General features: G+C 53.6%; 1 protein-coding gene and 1 pseudogene across 1 annotated transcript in view; both read left to right on the forward strand.

The window, feature by feature from the left end:
• Positions 1-894: 894 nt before the first annotated feature.
• On the forward strand, positions 895-8,482 carry LOC137360283 (solute carrier family 2, facilitated glucose transporter member 3-like; annotated as a pseudogene).
• Positions 8,483-9,436: 954 nt separating this feature from the next.
• The window catches only part of LOC137360284 (transient receptor potential cation channel subfamily V member 5-like), a 105,826-nt gene continuing 96,201 nt past the window's right edge, over positions 9,437-19,061 (forward strand). Inside the window, exon 1 of the mRNA XM_068025778.1 lies at positions 9,437-9,605. Within this exon, the coding sequence (XP_067881879.1) occupies positions 9,437-9,605 (169 nt within the window). The remainder of the gene's footprint in view (positions 9,606-19,061) is intronic.

The following is a 19,061-nucleotide window of genomic DNA, read 5'->3' on the forward strand; positions in this document are numbered from 1 at the left end:
TACCCCCTTTCCTGACCTTGAAACATGACCTTTACTGCTGAGCCAACCCTGTTGCTGATCCTTCCCGTCCAGTGACCTAGACATCTGCCCCATCCCCAACGGCTGAACCCTGAGCCTAATCTGTTCCCCTCCCTGATCCTCATCCCTGACCCCTGACCTGTTCCCCTCCCTGATCCTCATCACTGATCCTGACCCCTGACCTGTTCCCCTCCCTGATCCTCATCTCTGACCCTGACCCCTAATCTGTTCTCCTCCCTGATCCTCATTCCCGACCCCTGACCTGTTCCCCTCCCTGATCCTCATCCCTGACCCTGACCCCTGACCTGTTCCCCTCCCTGATCCTCATCACTGACCCTGACCCTGACCTGTTTCCCTCCCTGATTCTCATTCCTGACCCCTGACCTGTTCCCCTCCTGATCCTCATCTCTGACCCCTGACCTGTTCCCCTCCCTGATCCTCATCCCCGACCCCTGACCTATTCTCCTCCCTGATCCTCATCCCTGACCCTGACCTGTTCCCCTCCCTGAACCTTGTCCCTGACTCTGACCCCTGACCTGTTCCCCTCCCTGATCCTCATTCCCGACCCCTGACCTGTTCCCCTCCCTGATCCTCATCCCTGACCCTGACCCCTAATCTGTTCCCCTCCCTGATCCTCATTCCTTACCCCTGACCTGTTCCCCTCCCTGATCCTCATTCCCAACCCCTGACCTGTTCCCCTCCCTGATCCTCATCGCTGACCCTGACCCCTGACCTGCTCCCCTCCCTGACCTGCTTCTCTCTCTGATCTTCATCCCTGAGCCCGACCTCTGACCTTGTCCCTGTTCTTGAACTTTGACCCCACCCGCTGACTAAGTTCCATTGACGCTAAGTTGTCCTCTGCTTTCTCCCTCACAGGTCACGGTGCCCAGCCTCAGTTACCTGAGCATCGTCTCTATATTTGGGTTTGTGGCTTTCTTCGAGGTGGGTCCAGGTCCTATTCCTTGGTTCATCGTGGCTGAACTTTTCAGCCAAGGCCCACGGCCAGCGGCTGTGGCTGTAGCCGGCTGCTCCAACTGGACCGCCAACTTCCTGGTCGGCATGTTATTCCCCATAGTGGAGGTAAGGGCAGGAATGAGGGCGACACAAAGTACAGCCCATTCCCGAACTCACTGTACACACGCACTCGCTCGCTCTCTCTCGCCCGCGCACTCGCTCTCTCTCTCTCGCCCGCGCACTCGCTCTCTCTCTCTAGCCCGCGCGCTCACTCGCTCTCTCTCTCTCGCTCCGCGCACTTCGCTCTCTCTCTCTCTCTCGCCCGCGCACTCGCTCTCTCTCTCTCTCTCGCCCCGCGCGCTCGCTCGCTCTCTCTCGCCCCGCGCGCACTCGCTCTCTCTCTCTCTCTCGCCAGCGCACTCACTCTCTCTCTCTCGCCCGCGCACTCGCTCTCTCTCTCTCGCCCGCTGCGCGCACTCGCTCTCTCTCTCTCGCCCGCGCACACTCGCTCTCTCTCTCTTGCCCGCGCGCTCGCTCGCTCTCTCTCTCTCTCGCCCGCTCACTCACTCTCTCTCTCTCCGCCCGCGCACTCGCTCTCTCTCTCTCTCGCCCGCGCACTCCTCTCTCTCTCTCGCCCGCGCACTCTCTCTCTCTCGCACCGCGCACTTCGCTCTCTCTCTCTCTCCCGCCCGTGCACTGCTCCTCTCTCTCTCTCGCCCGCGCACTCGCTCTCTCTCTCTCGCCTCCAGCGCACTCGCTCTCTCTCTCTCTTGCCCGCGCACTCACTCACTCTCTCTCTCTCGCCCTCGCGCGCACTCGCTCTCTCTCGCCCGCCGCACTCGCTCTCTCGCCCGCGCGCTCTCTCTCTCTCTCGCTCCGCGCACTCACTCTCTCTCTCTCGCTCCGCGCGCGCTCACGTCGCTCTCTCTCGCCCGCGCGCACTCCACTCTCTCTCTCGCCCGCGCACTCGCTCTCTCTCTCTCTCTCGCTCCGCGCACTCGCTCTCTCTCTCTCTCTCGCCCGCGCGCTCACTCTCTCTCTCTCGCCCCGCGCACTTCGCTCTCGCTCTCTCTCTCGCCCCGCACACATCACTCGCTCTCTCTCTCTCGCCCGCGCGCTCACTCTCTCTCTCTCCAGCCCCGCGCACTTCGCGCTCTCGCTCTCTCTCTCGCACCGCGCACTCACTCGCTCTCTCTCTCTCTCGCCCGCGCGCTCACTCTCTCTCTCTTGCCCGCGCACTCGCTCTCTCACTCTCGCCCCGCGCACTCACTCTCTCTCTCTCTCCTCGCCCGCGCACTCGCTCTCTCTCTCCTCGCCCGCGCACTCACTCTCTCTCTCTCGCCTTGCGCGCACTTGCTCTCTCTCTCTCGCCTGCGCGCACTCGCTCTCTCTCTCTCGCCCGCGCACTCACTCTCTCTCTCTCTCTCGCCCGCGCACTCGCTCTCTCTCTCTCGCCCGCGCACTCACTCTCTCTCTCTCGCCCGCCACACTCACTCTCTCTCTCTCGCCCGCGCGCACTCGCTCTCTCTCTCTCTTGCCCGCGCGCTCGCTCTCTCTCTCGCCCGCGCGCACTCGCTCTCTCTCTCGCTCCCGCGCACTTCGCTCTCTCTCTCTCTTGCCCGCGCACTCGCTCTCTCTCTCTAGCCCGCGCGCTCACTCGCTCTCTCTCTCTCGCCCGCGCACTCACTCTCTCTCTCTCGCCCGCAGCGCGCACTCGCTCTCTCTCTCTTGCCCGCGCGCACTCGCTCTCTCTCTCTCTTGCCCGCGCACTCGCTCTCTCTCTCGCCCGCTCACTCGCTCTCTCTCTCTCGCCCGCACACTCGCTCTCTCTCTCTCGCCCGCGCACTCGCTCTCATCTCTCGCCCGCGCACTCGCTCTCTCTCTCTTGCCCGCGCGCACTCGCTCTCTCTCTCTCTTGCCCGCGCACTCGCTCTCTCTCTCGCCCGCGCACTCGCTCTCTCTCTCTCGCCCGCGCACCTCGCTCTCTCTCTCGCACCGCGCACCTCGCTCTCTCTCTCTCTCTCTCGCCCGCGCACTCGCTCTCTCTCTCTCGCCCGGCACTCGCTCTCTCTCTCTCGCCCCGCGCACGTCATTCTCTCCCTCGCTCCGCGCGCACTCGCTCTCTCTCTCGGCCAGCACTCGCTCTCTCTCTCACACCGCGCACTCGCTCTCTCTCTCTCTTGCCCGCGCGCACCTCGCTCACTCTCTCTCTCTCGCCAGCACTCGCTCTCTCCCTCGCCCCGCGCCACATCGCTCACTCTCTCTCGCCAGCACTCGCTCTCTCTCTCACCCGCGCCACTTGCTCTCTCTCTCTTGCCCGTGCGCACTTGCTCTCTCCCTCGCCCGCGCACTCGCTCACAACTCTCTCTCGCCAGCACTCGCTCTCTCTCGCCCCGCGCACTCGCTCTCTCTCTCTTGCCCGCGCGCACTCGCTCTCCTCTCTTGCCCGCGCACTCGCTCTCTTGCCCGCGCGCACTCACTCTCTCTCTCTCGCCCCGCTGCGCACTCGCTCTCTCTCTCTTGCGCACGCTCTCTCTCTCTCTCATGCGCACACTCTCTCTCTCTCACCCGCGCACACTCTCTCTCTCTCTCTTGCGCACACTCTCTCTCTCTCTTGCGCACACTCTCTCTCTCTCTCTTCGCCCGCGCGCACGTCGCTCTCTCTCTTGCCCGCGCACTCGCTCTCTTGCCCGCGCGCACTCACTCTCTCTCTCTCGCCCGCGCACACTCGCTCTCTCTCTCTTGCGCACGCTCTCTCTCTCTCTCATGCGCACACTCTCTCTCTCTCTCTTGCGCACACTCTCTCTCTCTCTTGCGCACACTCTCTCTCTCTCTCTCGCCCGCGCACTCGCTCTCTCTATTGCCCGCGCAGTCGCTCTCTTGCACCCAGCGCGCACTCACTCTCTCTCTCTTGCCCGCGCGCAACTCACTCTCTCTCTCTCGCCCCGCGCGCACTTCGCTCTCTCTCTCTTGCGCACACTCTCTCTCTCTCTTTCGCACACTCTCTCTCTTTCTCTTGCGCACACTCTCTCTCTCTCTCATGCGCACACTCTCTCTCTCTCACCCGCGCACACTCTCTCTCTCTCACCCGCCGCACACTCTCTCTCTCTCTCTTGCGCACACTCTCTCTCTCTCCTCTCTCTTGCGCACACTCTCTCTCTCTCTCGCCCCGCGCACACTCTCTCTCTCTCACCCACGCACACTCTCTCTCTCTCTCTTGCGCACACTCTCTCTCTCTCTCTCACCGCGCACACTCTCTCTCTTTCTCTTGCGCACACTCTCTCTCTCTCTCATGCGCACACTCTCTCTCTCTCACCCGCGCACACTCTCTCTCTTTCTCTTGCGCGCACTCTCTCTCATGCGCACACTCTCTCTCTCTCACCCGCGCACACTCTCTCTCTCTCTTGCGCACACACTCTCTGTCTCTCTTGCGCACACTCTCACTCTCTCGCCCGCGCACACTCTTTCTCTCTCTCTTGCGCACACACTCTCTGTCTCTCTTGCGCACACTCTCTCGCGCACACTCTCTCTCTCTCTCGCGCACACACTCTCTGTCTCTCTTGCGCACACTCTCACTCTCTCGCCCGCGCACACTCTTTCTCTCATCTCTTGCGCACACACTCTCTGTCTCTCTTGCGCACACTCTCTCGCGCACACTCTCTCTCTCACCCCGCGCACACTCTCGCTCTCATCACCCGCGCGCACTCTCTCTCTCTCGCCTGCGCACACTCTCTCTCTCTCTCTTGCGCACACTCTCACTCTCTCGCCAGCGCCACACTCTCTCTCTCTCTCTTGCGCACACTCTCTCTCTCTCACCCGCGCACACTCTCTCTCTCTCTTGCGCACACTCTCTCTCGTCCTCTCTCCCGCGCACACTCTCTCTCTCTCTTGCGCACACACTCTCTGTCTCTCTTGCGCACACTCTCTCTCTCTCGCCCGCGCACACTCTCTCTCTCTCTCTCTTGCGCCCTCTCTCTCTCTCTCTCTTGCACACACACTCTCTCTCTCTCTCTTGCTGCACACTCTCTCTCCTCTCTTTGCGCACACACTCTCTATCTCTCTTGCGCACTCTCTCTCTCTCCCGCACACACTCTCTCTCTCTCTCTTGCGCACACTCTCTCTCTCTCTCGCCCGCGCACACTCTCTCTCTCTCGCCCGCCCACACTCTCTCTCTCTTGCGCACACACTCTCTCTCTCTCTTGCGCACACTCTCTCTCTCTCTCTTGCGCACACTCTCTCTCTCTCGCTCCGCGCACACTCTCGCTCTCTCTCTCTCACTTTCGCACACTCTCTCTCTCTCTCTCTTGCGCACACTCTCTCTCTTTTGCGCACACTCTCTCTCTCTCTTGCGCACACTCTCTCTCTCTCTTGCGCACACACTCTCTCTCTCTCTTGCGCACACTCTCTCTCTCTCACCCCGCGCACACACTCTCGCTCTCTCTCTCTCACTTTCGCACACTCTCTCTCTCGCGCACACTCTCTCTCTCTCTCCCGCACACACTCTCTCTCTCTCTCTTGCGCACACTCCTCTCTCTCTCTTGCGCACACTCTCTCTCTCTCGCTCCGCGCACACTCTCTCTCTCTCTTGCGCACACTCTCTCTCTCTCTCGCTCGTGCTCTCTCTCTCTCTCGCCCGCGCACACTCTCTCTCTCTCTCTTGCGCACACTCTCTCTCTCTCTCTCGCTCGTGCTCTCTCTCTCTCTCTCTTGCGCCCTCTCTCTGTCTTTCTCTTGCGCACACACTCTCTCTCTCTCGCGCACACTCTCTCTCTCTCTCTTGCACACACTCTCTCTCTCTCGCCTGCGCACACTCTCTCTCTCTCGCCCGCGCACACTCTCTCTCTCGTCTTGCGCACACTCTCTCTCTCTCTCGCTCGTGCTCTCTCTCTCTCTCGCCCGCGCACACTCTCTCTCTCTCTTGCGCACACTCTCTCTCTCTCTCGCTCGTGCTCTCTCTCTCTCTCTCTTGCGCCCTCTCTCTGTCTTTCTCTTGCGCACACACTCTCTCTCTCTCTTGCGCACACTCTCTCTCTCTCTCTTGCGCACACTCTCTCTCTCTCGCCCGCGCACACTCTCTCTCTCTCTCGCTCGTGCTCTCTCTCTCTCTCTCTTGCGCCCTCTCTCTGTCTTTCTCTTGCGCACACACTCTCTCTCTCTCTTGCGCCCTCTCTCTCTCTCTCTTGCGCCCTCTCTCTGTCTTTCTCTTGCGCACACACTCTCTCTCTCTCTTGCGCACACTCTCTCGCGCACACTCCCTCTCTCTCTCTCTTGCGCACACTCTCTCTCTCTCTTGCGCACACTCTCTCTCTCGCGCCCTCTCTCTCTCTCTCTCTCGCGCGCCACTCTCTCTCTCTCTCTTGCGCACACTCTCTCTCTCGCGCCCTCTCTCTCTCTCTCTCTCGCGCACACTCTCTCTCTCTCTCATGCGCACACTCTCTCTCTCTCTCTTGCACACACTCTCTCTCTCTCGCCCGCGCACACTCTCTCTCTCTCGCCCGCGCACACTCTCTCTCTCTCTCTTGCGCCCTCTCTCTCTCTCTCTCTCGCGCGCACTCTCTCTCTCTCTCTTGCGCACACTCTCTCTCTCTCTCTTGCGCACACTCTCTCTCTCTCTCTCGCGCCCTCTCTCTCTCTCTCTCTCGCGCGCACTCTCTCTCTCTCTCTTGCGCACACTCTCTGTCTTTCTCTTGCGCACACACTCTCTCTCTCTCTTGCGCACACTCTCTCGCGCACACTCCCTCTCTCTCTCTTGCGCACACTCTCTCTCTCGCGCCCTCTCTCTCTCTCTCTCTCGCGCACTACACTCTCTCTCTCTCTCTTGCGCACACTCTCTCTTGCGCACACTCTCTCTCTCTCTTGCACACACTCTCTCTCTCGCACCCGCACACTCTCTCTCTCTCTCTCTCGCCTCGCGCACACTCTCTCTCTCTCTCTTGCGCCCTCTCTCTCTCTCTGCGCGCACTCTCTCTCTCTCTCTTGCGCACACTCTCTCTCTCTCTCTTGCGCACACTCTCTCTCTCTCTCTCTCGCGCTCTCTCTCTCTCTCTCTCTCGCGCACCACTCTCTCTCTCTCTTGCGCACACTCTCTCTCTCTCTCTCGCGCCCTCTCTCTCTCTCTCTCTCTCGTGCCCTCTCTCTATCTCTCTCTCGCGCACACTCTCTCTCTCTCTTGCGCACACTCTCTCTCTCTCTCGCGCCCTCTCTCTCTCTTCTCTCTCGCGCACACTCTCTCTCTCTCTTGCGCACACTCTCTCTCTCTCTCTCTCGCGCCCTCTCTCTCTCTCTCTCTCTCGTGCCCTCTCTCTATCTCTCTCTCGCGCCCTCTCTCTCTCTCTCGCTCGCGCCCTCTCTCTCTCTCTCTCTCTCTTGCGCACACTCTCTCTCTCTCTCGCGCCCTCTCTCTCTCTCTCTCGTGCCCTCTCTCTCTCTCTCTCTCAGCCCTCTCTCTCTCTCTCGTTCGCGCCCTCTCTCTCTCTCTCTCTTGCGCACACTCTCTCTCTCTCTCGCGCCCCTCTCTCTCTCTCTCTCTCTCGCGCCCTCTCTCTCTCTCGATCGCGCACACTCTCTCTCTCTCTCTCGCGCCCTCTCCCTCTCTCTCGCCCCGCGCACACTCTCTCTCTCTCTTGCGCACACACTCTCTCTCTCTCTCTCGCGCCCTGTCTCTCTCTCTCTCTCTCTCTCGCGCCCTCTCTCTCTCTCACACACACTGACAGAGACAGCAGGGCAGGCACAGGCTCTGTCTCCAGTCACTGTCTGTCTGCCTGTCCATTGGTCAGCCTGAATGTCTGTCTGACTGCCCCCTCTCTCTTCCCTTCCACAGGAAGCCTGCGGTCCCTACGTTTTATCATCTTCATGGTTCTGCTTATCATCTTCTTCATCTTCACCTTCTTCAAGGTGCCTGAAACCAAAGGCCGTACCTTTGACCAGATCAGTTCTGCTTTCCGACACCATCTGGAGCAGCCGGGAGTTGAGAAATCGCCCATGGTCGAGCTGGGAGATATAAAGGTGTCAGGGAATACTGGAGCCCCGAGTCTGGGGTATGAGCAGCACCGAGGACAGCCTCAACAGTATGAGCCTCTGATTGGACCAGGGGGGAGGGGGTTCTGGCACCCAGCCTGGAGCCACCTCCCCTGCTCTTCCCATCCCACCTCCCCCCACTCTTCCCATCCCTCCTCCCCTCTCTCTTCCCCTCCCTGACTGTCCCCCCTCCTCCCCTCCCTTCCCTCCCTCCCTCCCCTCCCTTCCCCTCCCTCACTCTCTTACCCCACTCCTCCAGTCTCTTCCTACCATTCCCACTTCCTGCTCCCCTCCCCCACTCCCTGCACACTTCCCCATTCCCTCCCTGTAAACCCCCTCCCCCACTCCCTTCCCCTCCCCGACTGTCCCTCCCTTCTCCCCCACTCCCTTCCCCTCTCTCTCCCCTGCTACCTTCCCCTCCCTCTCCCCTGCTCCCTTCCCTTCCCTCTTTCCCGCTCCCTTCCCCTCCCTCTCCCCTGCTCCTTCCCCCTCCCTCCCCCTCCTCATCTCCCTTCCCCCGCGCCCTTCCCCTCCCTCTCCCCCGCTCCCTTCCCATCCCTTTCCCCCGCTCCTTCCCTCCCTCCCCCTCCCTCTCCCTTCCCCTGCTCCTTACCCTCCCTCTCCTCCGCTCCCTCTCCCTTCCTCTCCCTCTCCCTTCCCCTCCCTCTCCCTTCCCCTCCCTTTCTCCTGCTCCCTTCCCCTCCCTTTCCTCTCCCCTGCTCACTTCCCCTCCCTCTCCCCCGCTCCTTCCCCTCCCTCTCCTCCGCTCCCTCTCCCTTCCTCTCCCTCTCCCTTCCCCTCCCTCTCCCTTCCCCTCCCTTTCTCCTGCTCCCTTCCCTCCCTCTCCTCCGCTCCCTTCTCCTCCCTCTCCTCTCCCCTGCTCCCTTCCCCTCCCTCTCCTCTCCCCTGCTCCCTTCCTCTCCCTCTCCTCTCCCCCGTTCCCTTCCACTCCCTTCCCTCCTCCTCTCCTCTCCCCTGCTCACTTCCCCTCCCTCTCCCCCCGCTCCCTTCCCCTCTGTCTCCCCCGCTCCCTTCCCCTCCCTCTCCTCTCCCCTGCTCCCTTCCTCTCCCTCTCCTCTCCCCTGCTCCCTTCCCCTCCCTCTCCTCTCCCCCGCTCCCTTCCCCTCCCTCTCCTCTCCCCCACTCCCTTCCCCTCCCTCTCCTCTCCCCTGCTCCCTTCCCCTCCCTCTCCCGCTCCCTTCCCCCACTCCCTTCCCCCCTCCCCCGCTCTTCCCCCCCCCCTTCCCTACTCCCTTTCCCTCTCCCCCAACTCTCTTCTCTTCCCTCACTCTCCTCCTCTCCCTTATCTTCCCCCCCCGTCCTGCCCCCTGCTTTCCCCTCTCTTCCCCCTTCCCCTCTGCTTTCCCCCTCTTTTCCTCTGCTCCTCTCCGCTCCCCCGCCTCTCCTCCCTTCCTTTCTTCTCTACCACTCCCCCCCCCTCACCACCATGTATGAGCAATCGCGAATGGGATCAAAAACAGTTCTTGTCTTTGAGGCACTGGAAATGACCAGAAATGTTGTTCCTGAGCTGTCGGCAGATTTTGTGCAGTTACTGTTTGTAATTTATATCCACCTCACGTTTACCTGTGCCAGTCTGTCCCAAGATTCACACCTCAGTAATCCTCTTCACCAAACCCCAGTCCCCAAGCACAGACTCCGGGCTCAAAATTCCGCTTATTTTTTTTATAAAGTGTATGTTTGCCTCTTGTTTTTAATTTAAAATTATTCATCTTTTCCCTCACTCCAGAGATTAACCTGCAGGATTTCACAACGTTGGGTCAGGGGGTCAGATACTGTTGGTGTACCTAACCTCCCTGCTGTCCCTGTCCTGGGAGTGTTTGATGGGGGACAGTGTAGAGGGAGCTTTACTCTGTATCTAACCACCCCGTACTGTACCTGTCCTGGGGAGTGTTTGATGGGGACAGTGTAGAGGGAGCTTTACTCTGTATCTAACCCCCCGTACTGTACCTGTCCTGGGGAGTGTTTGATGGGGGACAGTGTAGAGGGAGCTTTACTCTGTATCTAACCACCCCGTACTGTACCTGTCCTGGGGAGTGTTTGATGGGGGACAGTGTAGAGGGAGCTTTACTCTGTATCTAACCCCCGTACTGTACCTGTCTTGGGGAGTGTTTGATGGGGACAGTGTAGAGGGAGCTTTACTCTGTATCTAACCCCCCCGTACTGTACCTGTCCTGGGGAGTGTTTGATGGGGGACAGTGTAGAGGGAGCTTTACTCTGTATCTAACCCCCCGTACTGTACCTGTCCTGGGGAGTGTTTGATGGGGACAGTGTAGAGGGAGCTTTACTCTGTATCTAACCCCCCGTACTGTACCTGTCCTGGGGAGTGTTTGATGGGGACAGTGTAGAGGGAGCTTTACTCTGTATCTAACCCCCCGTACTGTACCTGTCCTGGGGAGTGTTTGATGGGGACAGTGTAGAGGGAGCTTTACTCTGTATCTAACTCCCATGCTGTACCTGTCCTGGGAGTATTTTAGGGATGTATAAGATCGTCTGCTGTATTTGAGGACTTATTCATTATGGTTAGAGAGAGAGAGAGACTCCACCATCTTGGTCCCTTCACTTATGACTCCTGCTCCTTGTCTCCTTTCCTCTCCTTATAGCAGTAACAAGTGGGGAGGCTTGCTCACAAATGTAGTGAGGAGTGTGAGGGGAGCTGAGACTGCATTTACAGGGGTCTTGGGCACAGGGTGAAAGGGATTTCCAGCAGGGAAAGATGGAATCTATCAGATATGCAGGAAGGGGAGTCACGTTTTGTATTGCAGAGCAATTAATTAGAAGGGCTCAGCTCAGCCCCATTCGCTTCCCCTCTGTATATTTATTTCAGGATTTTATTTATTATCTAGAGGTTTTTTTTTTACATATTTAATAGTGTGAGATCACTGCTGTAGTGTTTGTTTAAAATTTATGTGTGTGTGCGTGTGTCGGGACAAGTTCACATTTGTGTGTCGCTGTGCCAATGTGTGTATATTTGTACAAAGGTGTTTATACCTCGGCAGTGATTAAAATAAAAGCACCCTGAAACTCAGGCCTTGACAGCACTCGTCTGTGAGCGTGACTGCACACGTGTGTGAGTGTTAACACGTGGCAGTGAACATGACTGCACACAGGTATGTGAATGAGTGTCTGCACACGGGTGTGCATGATGGCAGTGTTTCCACATGACTGTGTATGTCTGCACATTGTGGCTGAGTTTGCACTGTGTACTTGTGGGAGTGTGCGTGAATACATTCTGACAACATACGTTATTGTGTTTGAGTTTACACAGGAGAGGGACTGTGATACGGACAGTGACAGAACTTTGCAGAATGCAGAATGCAAACTGTTCTTTACAATCTCACACTCGAACTGAAACCAATCTCAGGAGACACAAAGAACCTGCAAACCCTCTTTTACCTAAAAATCACATGGTTCCCAGTGACCCCTGGGTTAGGGAGGGGGGGGGGGGGTCGGGGTGAATCAGCCCGGGTTCCTGCTCCTGATCCCTGTCCAGTGACCCCTGGGTTAGGGAGGGGGGGGTCGGGGTGAATCAGCCCGGGTTCCTGCTCCTGATCCCTGTCCAGTGACCCCTGGGTTAGGGAGGGGGGGGTCGGGGTGAATCAGCCCGGGTTCCTGCTCCTGATCCCTGTCCAGTGACCCCTGGGTTAGGGAGTGGGGGGTGAATCAGCCCAGGTTCCTGTTTCTGATCCCTGTCCAGAGGGAACAGTGGAAGGGAGTTTCTCAAAATGGAGACGTGTGACCAGTGGTGTTCCACAGGGATCCGTGCTGGGACCACTGTTGTTTGTGATATACATAAATGATTTGGAGGAAAGTATAGGTGGTCTGATTAGCAAGTTTGCAGACGACACTAAGATTGGTGGAGTAGCAGATAGTGAAGGGGACTGTCAGAGAATACAGCAGAATATAGATAGATTGGAGAGTTGGGCAGAGAAATGGCAGATGGAGTTCAATCAGGGCAAATGCGAGGTGATGCATTTTGGAAGATCCAATTCAAGAGTGAACTATACAGTAAATGGAAAAGTCCTGGGGAAAATTGATGTACAGAGAGATTTGGGTGTTCAGGTCCATTGTTCCCTGAAGGTGGCAAGGCAGGTCAATAGAGTGGTCAAGAAGGCATACGGCATGCTTTCCTTCATCGGACGGGGTATTGAGTACAAGAGTTGGCAGGTCATGTTACAGTTGTTTAAGACTTTGGTTCGGCCACATTTGGAATACTGCGTGCAGTTCTGGTCGCCACATTACCAAAAGGATGTAGATGCTTTGGAGAGGGTGCAGAGGAGGTTCACCAGGATGTTGCCTGGTATGGAGGGCGCTCGCTATGAAGAGAAGTTGAGTAGATTGGGATTATTTTCATTAGAAAGACGGAGGTTGAGGGGGGACCTGATTGAGGTGTACAAAATCATGAGAGGTATAGACAGGGTGGATAGCAAGAAGCTTTTTCCCAGAGTGGGGGATTCAATTACTAGGGGACACAAGTTCAAAGTGAGAGGGGAAAAGTTTAGGGGGGATATGCGTGGAAAGTTCTTTACGCAGAGGGTGGTGGGTGCCTGGAACGCGTTGCCAGCGGAGGTGGTAGATGCGGGCACGATGGCGTCTTTTAAGATGTATCCAGACAGATACATGAATGGGCAGGAAGCAAAGAGATACAGACCCTTAGAAAATAGGCGACAGGTTTAGATAGAGGATCTGGATCGGCGCAGGCTTGGAGGGCCGAAGGGCCTGTTCCTGTGCTGTAATTTTCTTTGTTCTTTGAGGGGGCATTTGGAGAGGTGGGAAGGTACTGGGAGTCACACTTGGGCAGTATGTTGGGTTGGGTTCATTTTGTGTTTTTAAACCTCCGGTGAGTGGGAGGTGATGAGAAACCAAGTGATGAAATTGATTTGATCGTTTCCTGTCACTGATGAAATTTCCTGTTATTCAGAAAAAAACAGACATACTGCGGCTTGCAGTTACCCCTGAGAGAAGATCTTTCTGTGATATTGCAAGGTCACAACCAAGCAACACCCACTCAGACAGAGGTGATTGAGCGAGGGAGAGAGAGAGAGACAGAGAGCGAGTGAAAAAGAGATAAAGAGAAAGACTGATAAAGAGAGACAGAGCTGGAGAGAGAGAGAGAATAAAAAAGACAGGAAGAGGGAGACAGAGACAGAGAGAGACAGAGATGGGGGATACAGAGAGAGACACACACACACACACACACACAGAGGACAGAGAGTGTGACAAAGTGAGAGAGTCAGAGACGCAGAGGATGATAGAGAAAGAGGGATAGAGAGAGTGAGACAGAGCTATTTAATAACTACAAATTATCAGTGATATTTCTAAAATTGAAACTTTAATTAAATAAAGCACATTAGAGATTCAGGGCAGGTTTAATGTTGCATATGGGAATTGGTGAACACCAGGATGATCCACAAAAACCACCAGTGAAAACAGGGTGTACCATCTACAAGATGCACTGCAGCAAGGCAACAAGGTTCCTTCGACAGCACCTTCCAAACCCGAGACTTCTACCACCTCGAAGGACAAGGGCAGCAGACGCAATGGAAACATCACCACCTGCAACTTCCCCTCCGAGTCACATACTATCCTATATATAGAGCACACTCAGAATATATCTCGCTCTCTCTCGCGTGCACACTCTCTCTCTTCTCTATCTCAGTCTCTCTCTCTCTCTACTTCTCCCACATTCTGTATCTCAGTCTCTCTCTCTCTCTCTCTCTCTCATGTTATCTCAGTCTCACACACATTCTGGATCTCAATCACTCCCTCACACTCTCTATCTCAGTCTCTCTCTCTCTCATTCTCCCACATTCTGTATCTCAGTCTCTCTCTCTCTCTCTCATGTTATCTCAGTCTCACCCTCTCCCTCACAGACATTCTGGATCTCAATCACTCCCTCACACTCTCTATCTCAGTCTCTCTCTCCCTCTTTCTCACATTCTCTACCTCAGTCTCTTTCTCACACTCTCTATCTCAGTCTCTTTCTCACACTCTCTATCTCAGTCTCTTTCTCACATTCTCTATCTCAGTCTCTTTCTCACACTCTCTATCTCAGTCTCTTTCTCCCATTCTCTATCTCAGTCTCTTTCTCACTTTCTCTATCTCAGTCTCTTTCTCACATTCTCTATCTCAGTCTCTTTCTCACATTCTCTATCTCAGTCTCTTTCTCACATTCTCTATCTCAGTCTCTTTCTCACATTCTCTATCTCAGTCTCTTTCTCACATTCTCTATCTCAGTCTCTCTCTCACATTCTCTATCTCAGTCTCTCTCTCACATTCTCTATCTCAGTCTCTCTCTCACACTCTATCTGTCTCTTTCTCACATTCTCTATCTCAGTCTCTTTCTCACACTCTCTATCTCAGTCTCTTTCTCACATTCTCTATCTCAGTCTCTCTCTCACATTCTCTATCTCAGTCTCTCTCTCACACTCTATCTGTCTCTTTCTCACATTCTCTATCTCAGTCTCTTTCTCACACTCTCTATCTCAGTCTCTTTCTCACACTCTCTATCTCAGTCTCTTTCTCACATTCTCTATCTCAGTCTCTTTCTCCCATTCTCTATCTCAGTCTCTTTCTCACATTCTCTATCTCAGTGTCTTTCTCCCATTCTCAATCTCAGTCTCTTTCTCCCATTCTCTATCTCAGTCTCTTTCTCACATTCTCTATCTCAGTCTCTTTCTCACACTCTCAATCTCAGTCTCTTTCTCCCATTCTCTATCTCAGTCTCTTTCTCACTTTCTCTACCTCAGTCTCTTTCTCACACTCTGTATCTCAGTCTCTTTCTCCCATTCTCTATCTCAGTCTCTTTCTCACATTCTCTATCTCAGTCTCTTTCTCACACTCTCAATCTCAGTCTCTTTCTCCCATTCTCTATCTCAGTCTCTTTCTCACTTTCTCTATCTCAGTCTCTTTCTCACATTCTCTATCTCAGTCTCTTTCTCACATTCTCTATCTCAGTCTCTTTCTCACATTCTCTATCTCAGTCTCTTTCTCACATTCTCTATCTCAGTCTCTTTCTCACATTCTCTATCTCAGTCTCTCTCTCACATTCTCTATCTCAGTCTCTCTCTCACACTCTATCTGTCTCTTTCTCACATTCTCTATCTCAGTCTCTTTCTCACACTCTCTATCTCAGTCTCTTTCTCACACTCTCTATCTCAGTCTCTTTCTCACATTCTCTATCTCAGTCTCTTTCTCCCATTCTCTATCTCAGTCTCTTTCTCACATTCTCTATCTCAGTCTCTTTCTCCCATTCTCAATCTCAGTCTCTTTCTCCCATTCTCTATCTCAGTCTCTTTCTCACATTCTCTATCTCAGTCTCTTTCTCACACTCTCAATCTCAGTCTCTTTCTCCCATTCTCTATCTCAGTCTCTTTCTCACTTTCTCTACCTCAGTCTCTTTCTCACACTCTGTATCTCAGTCTCTTTCTCAAACTCTCTATCTCAGTCTCTTTCTCACACTCTCTATCTCAGTCTCTTTCTCACACTCTCTATCTCAGTCTCTTTCTCACACTCTCTATCTCAGTCTCTTTCTCACATTCTCTATCTCAGTCTCTTTCTCCCATTCTCTATCTCAGTCTCTTTCTCACATTCTCTATCTCAGTCTCTTTCTCCCATTCTCAATCTCAGTCTCTTTCTCACACTCTCTATCTCAGTCTCTTTCTCACATTCTCTATCTCAGTCTCTTTCTCCCATTCTCTATCTCAGTCTCTTTCTCCCATTCTCTATCTCAGTCTCTTTCTCACTTTCTCTACCTCAGTCTCTTTCTCACACTCTGTATCTCAGTCTCTTTCTCAAACTCTCTATCTCAGTCTCCTTCTCACATTCCCTATCTCAGCCTCTTTCGCACACCCTCTAGCTCAGTCTCTTTCTCACATTCGCTATCTCATTCTCTTTCTCACACTCTCTCCCTTTTTTCTTATATTCTCTATCTCAGTCTCTTTCTCACATTCTCTATCTCAGTCTTTCTGTCTCTGCCACAATCTCTATCTCATTCTCTCTCTCTCTCTGCCACATTCTCTTTCTCAGTCTCTCTCTCTCTCTCTGCCAAATTCTCTATCTCATTCTCTCTCTCTCTCTCTGCCACATTCTCTATCTCAGTCTCACTTTCTCTCTCTCTGCCACATAGTCTTTCTCAGTCTCTCACTCTCTCTCCGCCACATTCTCAATCTCAGTTTCTCTCTCTCCGCCACATTCTCCATCTCAGTCTCTCTCGCTCTGCCACAATCTCTATCTCAGTCTCTCTATCTCTGCCACATTCTCTATCTCAGTCTCTCTCTCTCTCTCTCTCTCTGCCACATTCTCTATCTCAGTCACTCTCTCTCTCTGCCACATTCTCTATCTCAGTCTCTCTCTCTCTCTGCTACATTCTCTATCTCAGTCTCCGTTTCTCTCTCTCTGCCACATTCTCTATCTCAGTCTCTCTCTCTCTCTCTGCTACATTCTCTATCTCAGTCTCCCTTTCTCTCTCTCTGCCAAATTCTCTATCTCAGTCTCTCTCTCTCTCTCTCTTTGCCACATTCTCCATCTCAGTCTCTCTCTCTCTCACTGCCACAATCTCTATCTCAGTCTCTCTCTCTCTCTGCCACATTGTCTCTCTCAGCCTCTCACTCTCTCTCTGCCACATTCTCTATCTCAGTCTCTCTCTCTCTCTGCCACATTCTCTATCTCAGTCTCTCTGTCTCTGCCACAATCTCTATCTCAGTCTCTCTCTCTCTCTGCCACATTCTATTTCTCACTCTCTCTCTCTCTCTCTGTGCCACATTCTCTATCTCAGTCTCTCTCTCTCTCTCTCTCTCTGCCACATTCTCTATCTCAGTCTCTCTCCATCTCTCTCTCTATGCCACATTCTCTATCTCAGTTTCTCTCTCTCTCTCTCTGTCTCTCCCACATTCTCTATCTCAGTCTCTCTCTCTCTCTCTCTGCCACATTCTCTATCTCAGTCTCTCTCTCTCTGCCACATTCTCTATCTCAGTCTCTCTCTCTCTGTCTCTCTGCCACATTCTCTATCTCAGTCTCTCTCTCTCTCTGTTTCTCTGCCACATTCTCTATCTCAGTCTCTCTCTCTCTCTCTGTCTCTCCCACATTCTCTATCTCAGTCTCTCTCTCTCTCTCTGCCACATTCTCTATCTCAGTCTCTCTCTCTCTGCCACATTCTCTATCTCAGTCTCTCTCTCTCTGTCTCTCTGCCACATTCTCTATCTCAGTCTCTCTCTCTCTCTGTTTCTCTGCCACATTCTCTATCTCAGTCTCTCTCTCTCTCTCTGCCACATTCTCTATCTCAGTCTCTCTCTCTGCCACATTCTCTTTCTCAGTCTCTTCTTCTCTCTCTGCCAAATTCTCTATCTCAGTCTCTCTCTCTCTCTCTCTGCCACATTCTCTTTCTCAGTCTCTCTCTCTCTCTCTGCCACATTCTCTATCTCATTCTCTCTCTCTCTCTCTGCCACATTCTCTATCTCAGTCTCCCTTTCTCTCTCTCTGCCACATAGCCTTTCTAAGTCTCTCACTCTCTCTCCGCCACATTCTCTATCTCAGTTTCTCTCTCTCCGCCACATTCTCCATCTCAGTCTCTCTCGCTCTGCCACAATCTCTATCTCAGTCTCTCTCTCTCTGCTACATTCTCTATCTCAGTCTCCGTTTCTCTCTCTCTGCCACATTCTCTATCTCAGTCTCTCTCTCTCTCTCTCTGCTACATTCTCTATCTCAGTCTCCGTTTCTCTCTCACTGCCACAATCTCTATCTCAGTCTCTCTCTCTCTCTCTCTGCTACATTCTCTATCTCAGTCTCCCTTTCTCTCTCTCTGCCAAATTCTCTATCTCAGTCTCTCTCTCTCTCTCTCTTTGCCACATTCTCCATCTCAGTCTCTCTCTCTCTCACTGCCACAATCTCTATCTCAGTCTCTCTCTCTCTCTGCCACATTGTCTCTCTCAGCCTCTCACTCTCTCTCTGCCACATTCTCTATCTCAGTCTCTCTCTCTCTCTGTCACATTCTCTATCTCAGTCTCTCTGTCTCTGCCACAATCTCTATCTCAGTCTCTCTCTCTCTCTGCCACATTCTATTTCTCACTCTCTCTCTCTCTGTGCCACATTCTCTATCTCAGTCTCTCTCTCTCTCTCTCTCTGCCACATTCTCTATCTCAGTCTCTCTCTATCTCTCTCTCTATGCCACATTCTCTATCTCAGTCTCTCTCTCTCTCTCTCTGCCACATTCTCTATCTCAGTCTCTATCTCTCTGCCACATTCTCTATCTCAGTCTCTCTCTCTCTGTCTCTCTGCCACATTCTCTATCTCAGTCTCTCTCTCTCTGTCTCTCTGCCACATTCTCTATCTCAGTCTCTCTCTCTCACTCTGCCACATTCTCTATCTCAGTCTCTCTCTCTCTCTCTCTGCCACATTCTCTATCTCAGTCTCTCTCTCTCTCTCTGCCACATTCTCTATCTCAGTCTCTCTCTCTCTCTCTGCCACATTCTCTATCTCAGCCTCTTTCTCACACTCTCTATCTCAGTCTCTTTCTCACATTCTCTATCTCAGTCTTTCTGTCTCTGCCACAATCTCTATCTCATTCTCTCTCTCTCTCTGCCACATTCTCTATCTCAGTCTCTCTCTCTCTCTCTGCCACATTCTCTATCTCAGTCACTCTCTCTCTCTCTGCCACAATCTCTATTTCAGTCTCTCTCTCTCTCTCTCTCTCTCTGCCACATTCTCTATCTCAGTCTCTCTCTCTCTCTCTCTGCCACATTCTCTTTCTCAGTCTCTTCTTCTCTCTCTGCCACATTCTCTATCTCAGTCTCTCTCTCTCTGCCACATTCTCTTTCTCAGTCTCTCTCTCTCTCTCTGCCACATTCTCTATCTCATTCTCTCTCTCTCTCTCTGCCACATTCTCTATCTCAGTCACTCTCTCTCTCTCTGCCACAATCTCTATTTCAGTCTCTCTCTCTCTCTCTCTCTCTCTGCCACATTCTCTATCTCAGTCTCTCTCTCTCTCTCTCTGCCACATTCTCTTTCTCAGTCTCTTCTTCTCTCTCTGCCACATTCTCTATCTCAGTCTCTCTCTC

The sequence above is a fragment of the Heterodontus francisci genome, unplaced genomic scaffold, assembly GCF_036365525.1.
Source record: "Heterodontus francisci isolate sHetFra1 unplaced genomic scaffold, sHetFra1.hap1 HAP1_SCAFFOLD_1241, whole genome shotgun sequence".
NCBI classification, from domain to species: Eukaryota; Metazoa; Chordata; class Chondrichthyes; order Heterodontiformes; family Heterodontidae; genus Heterodontus; species Heterodontus francisci.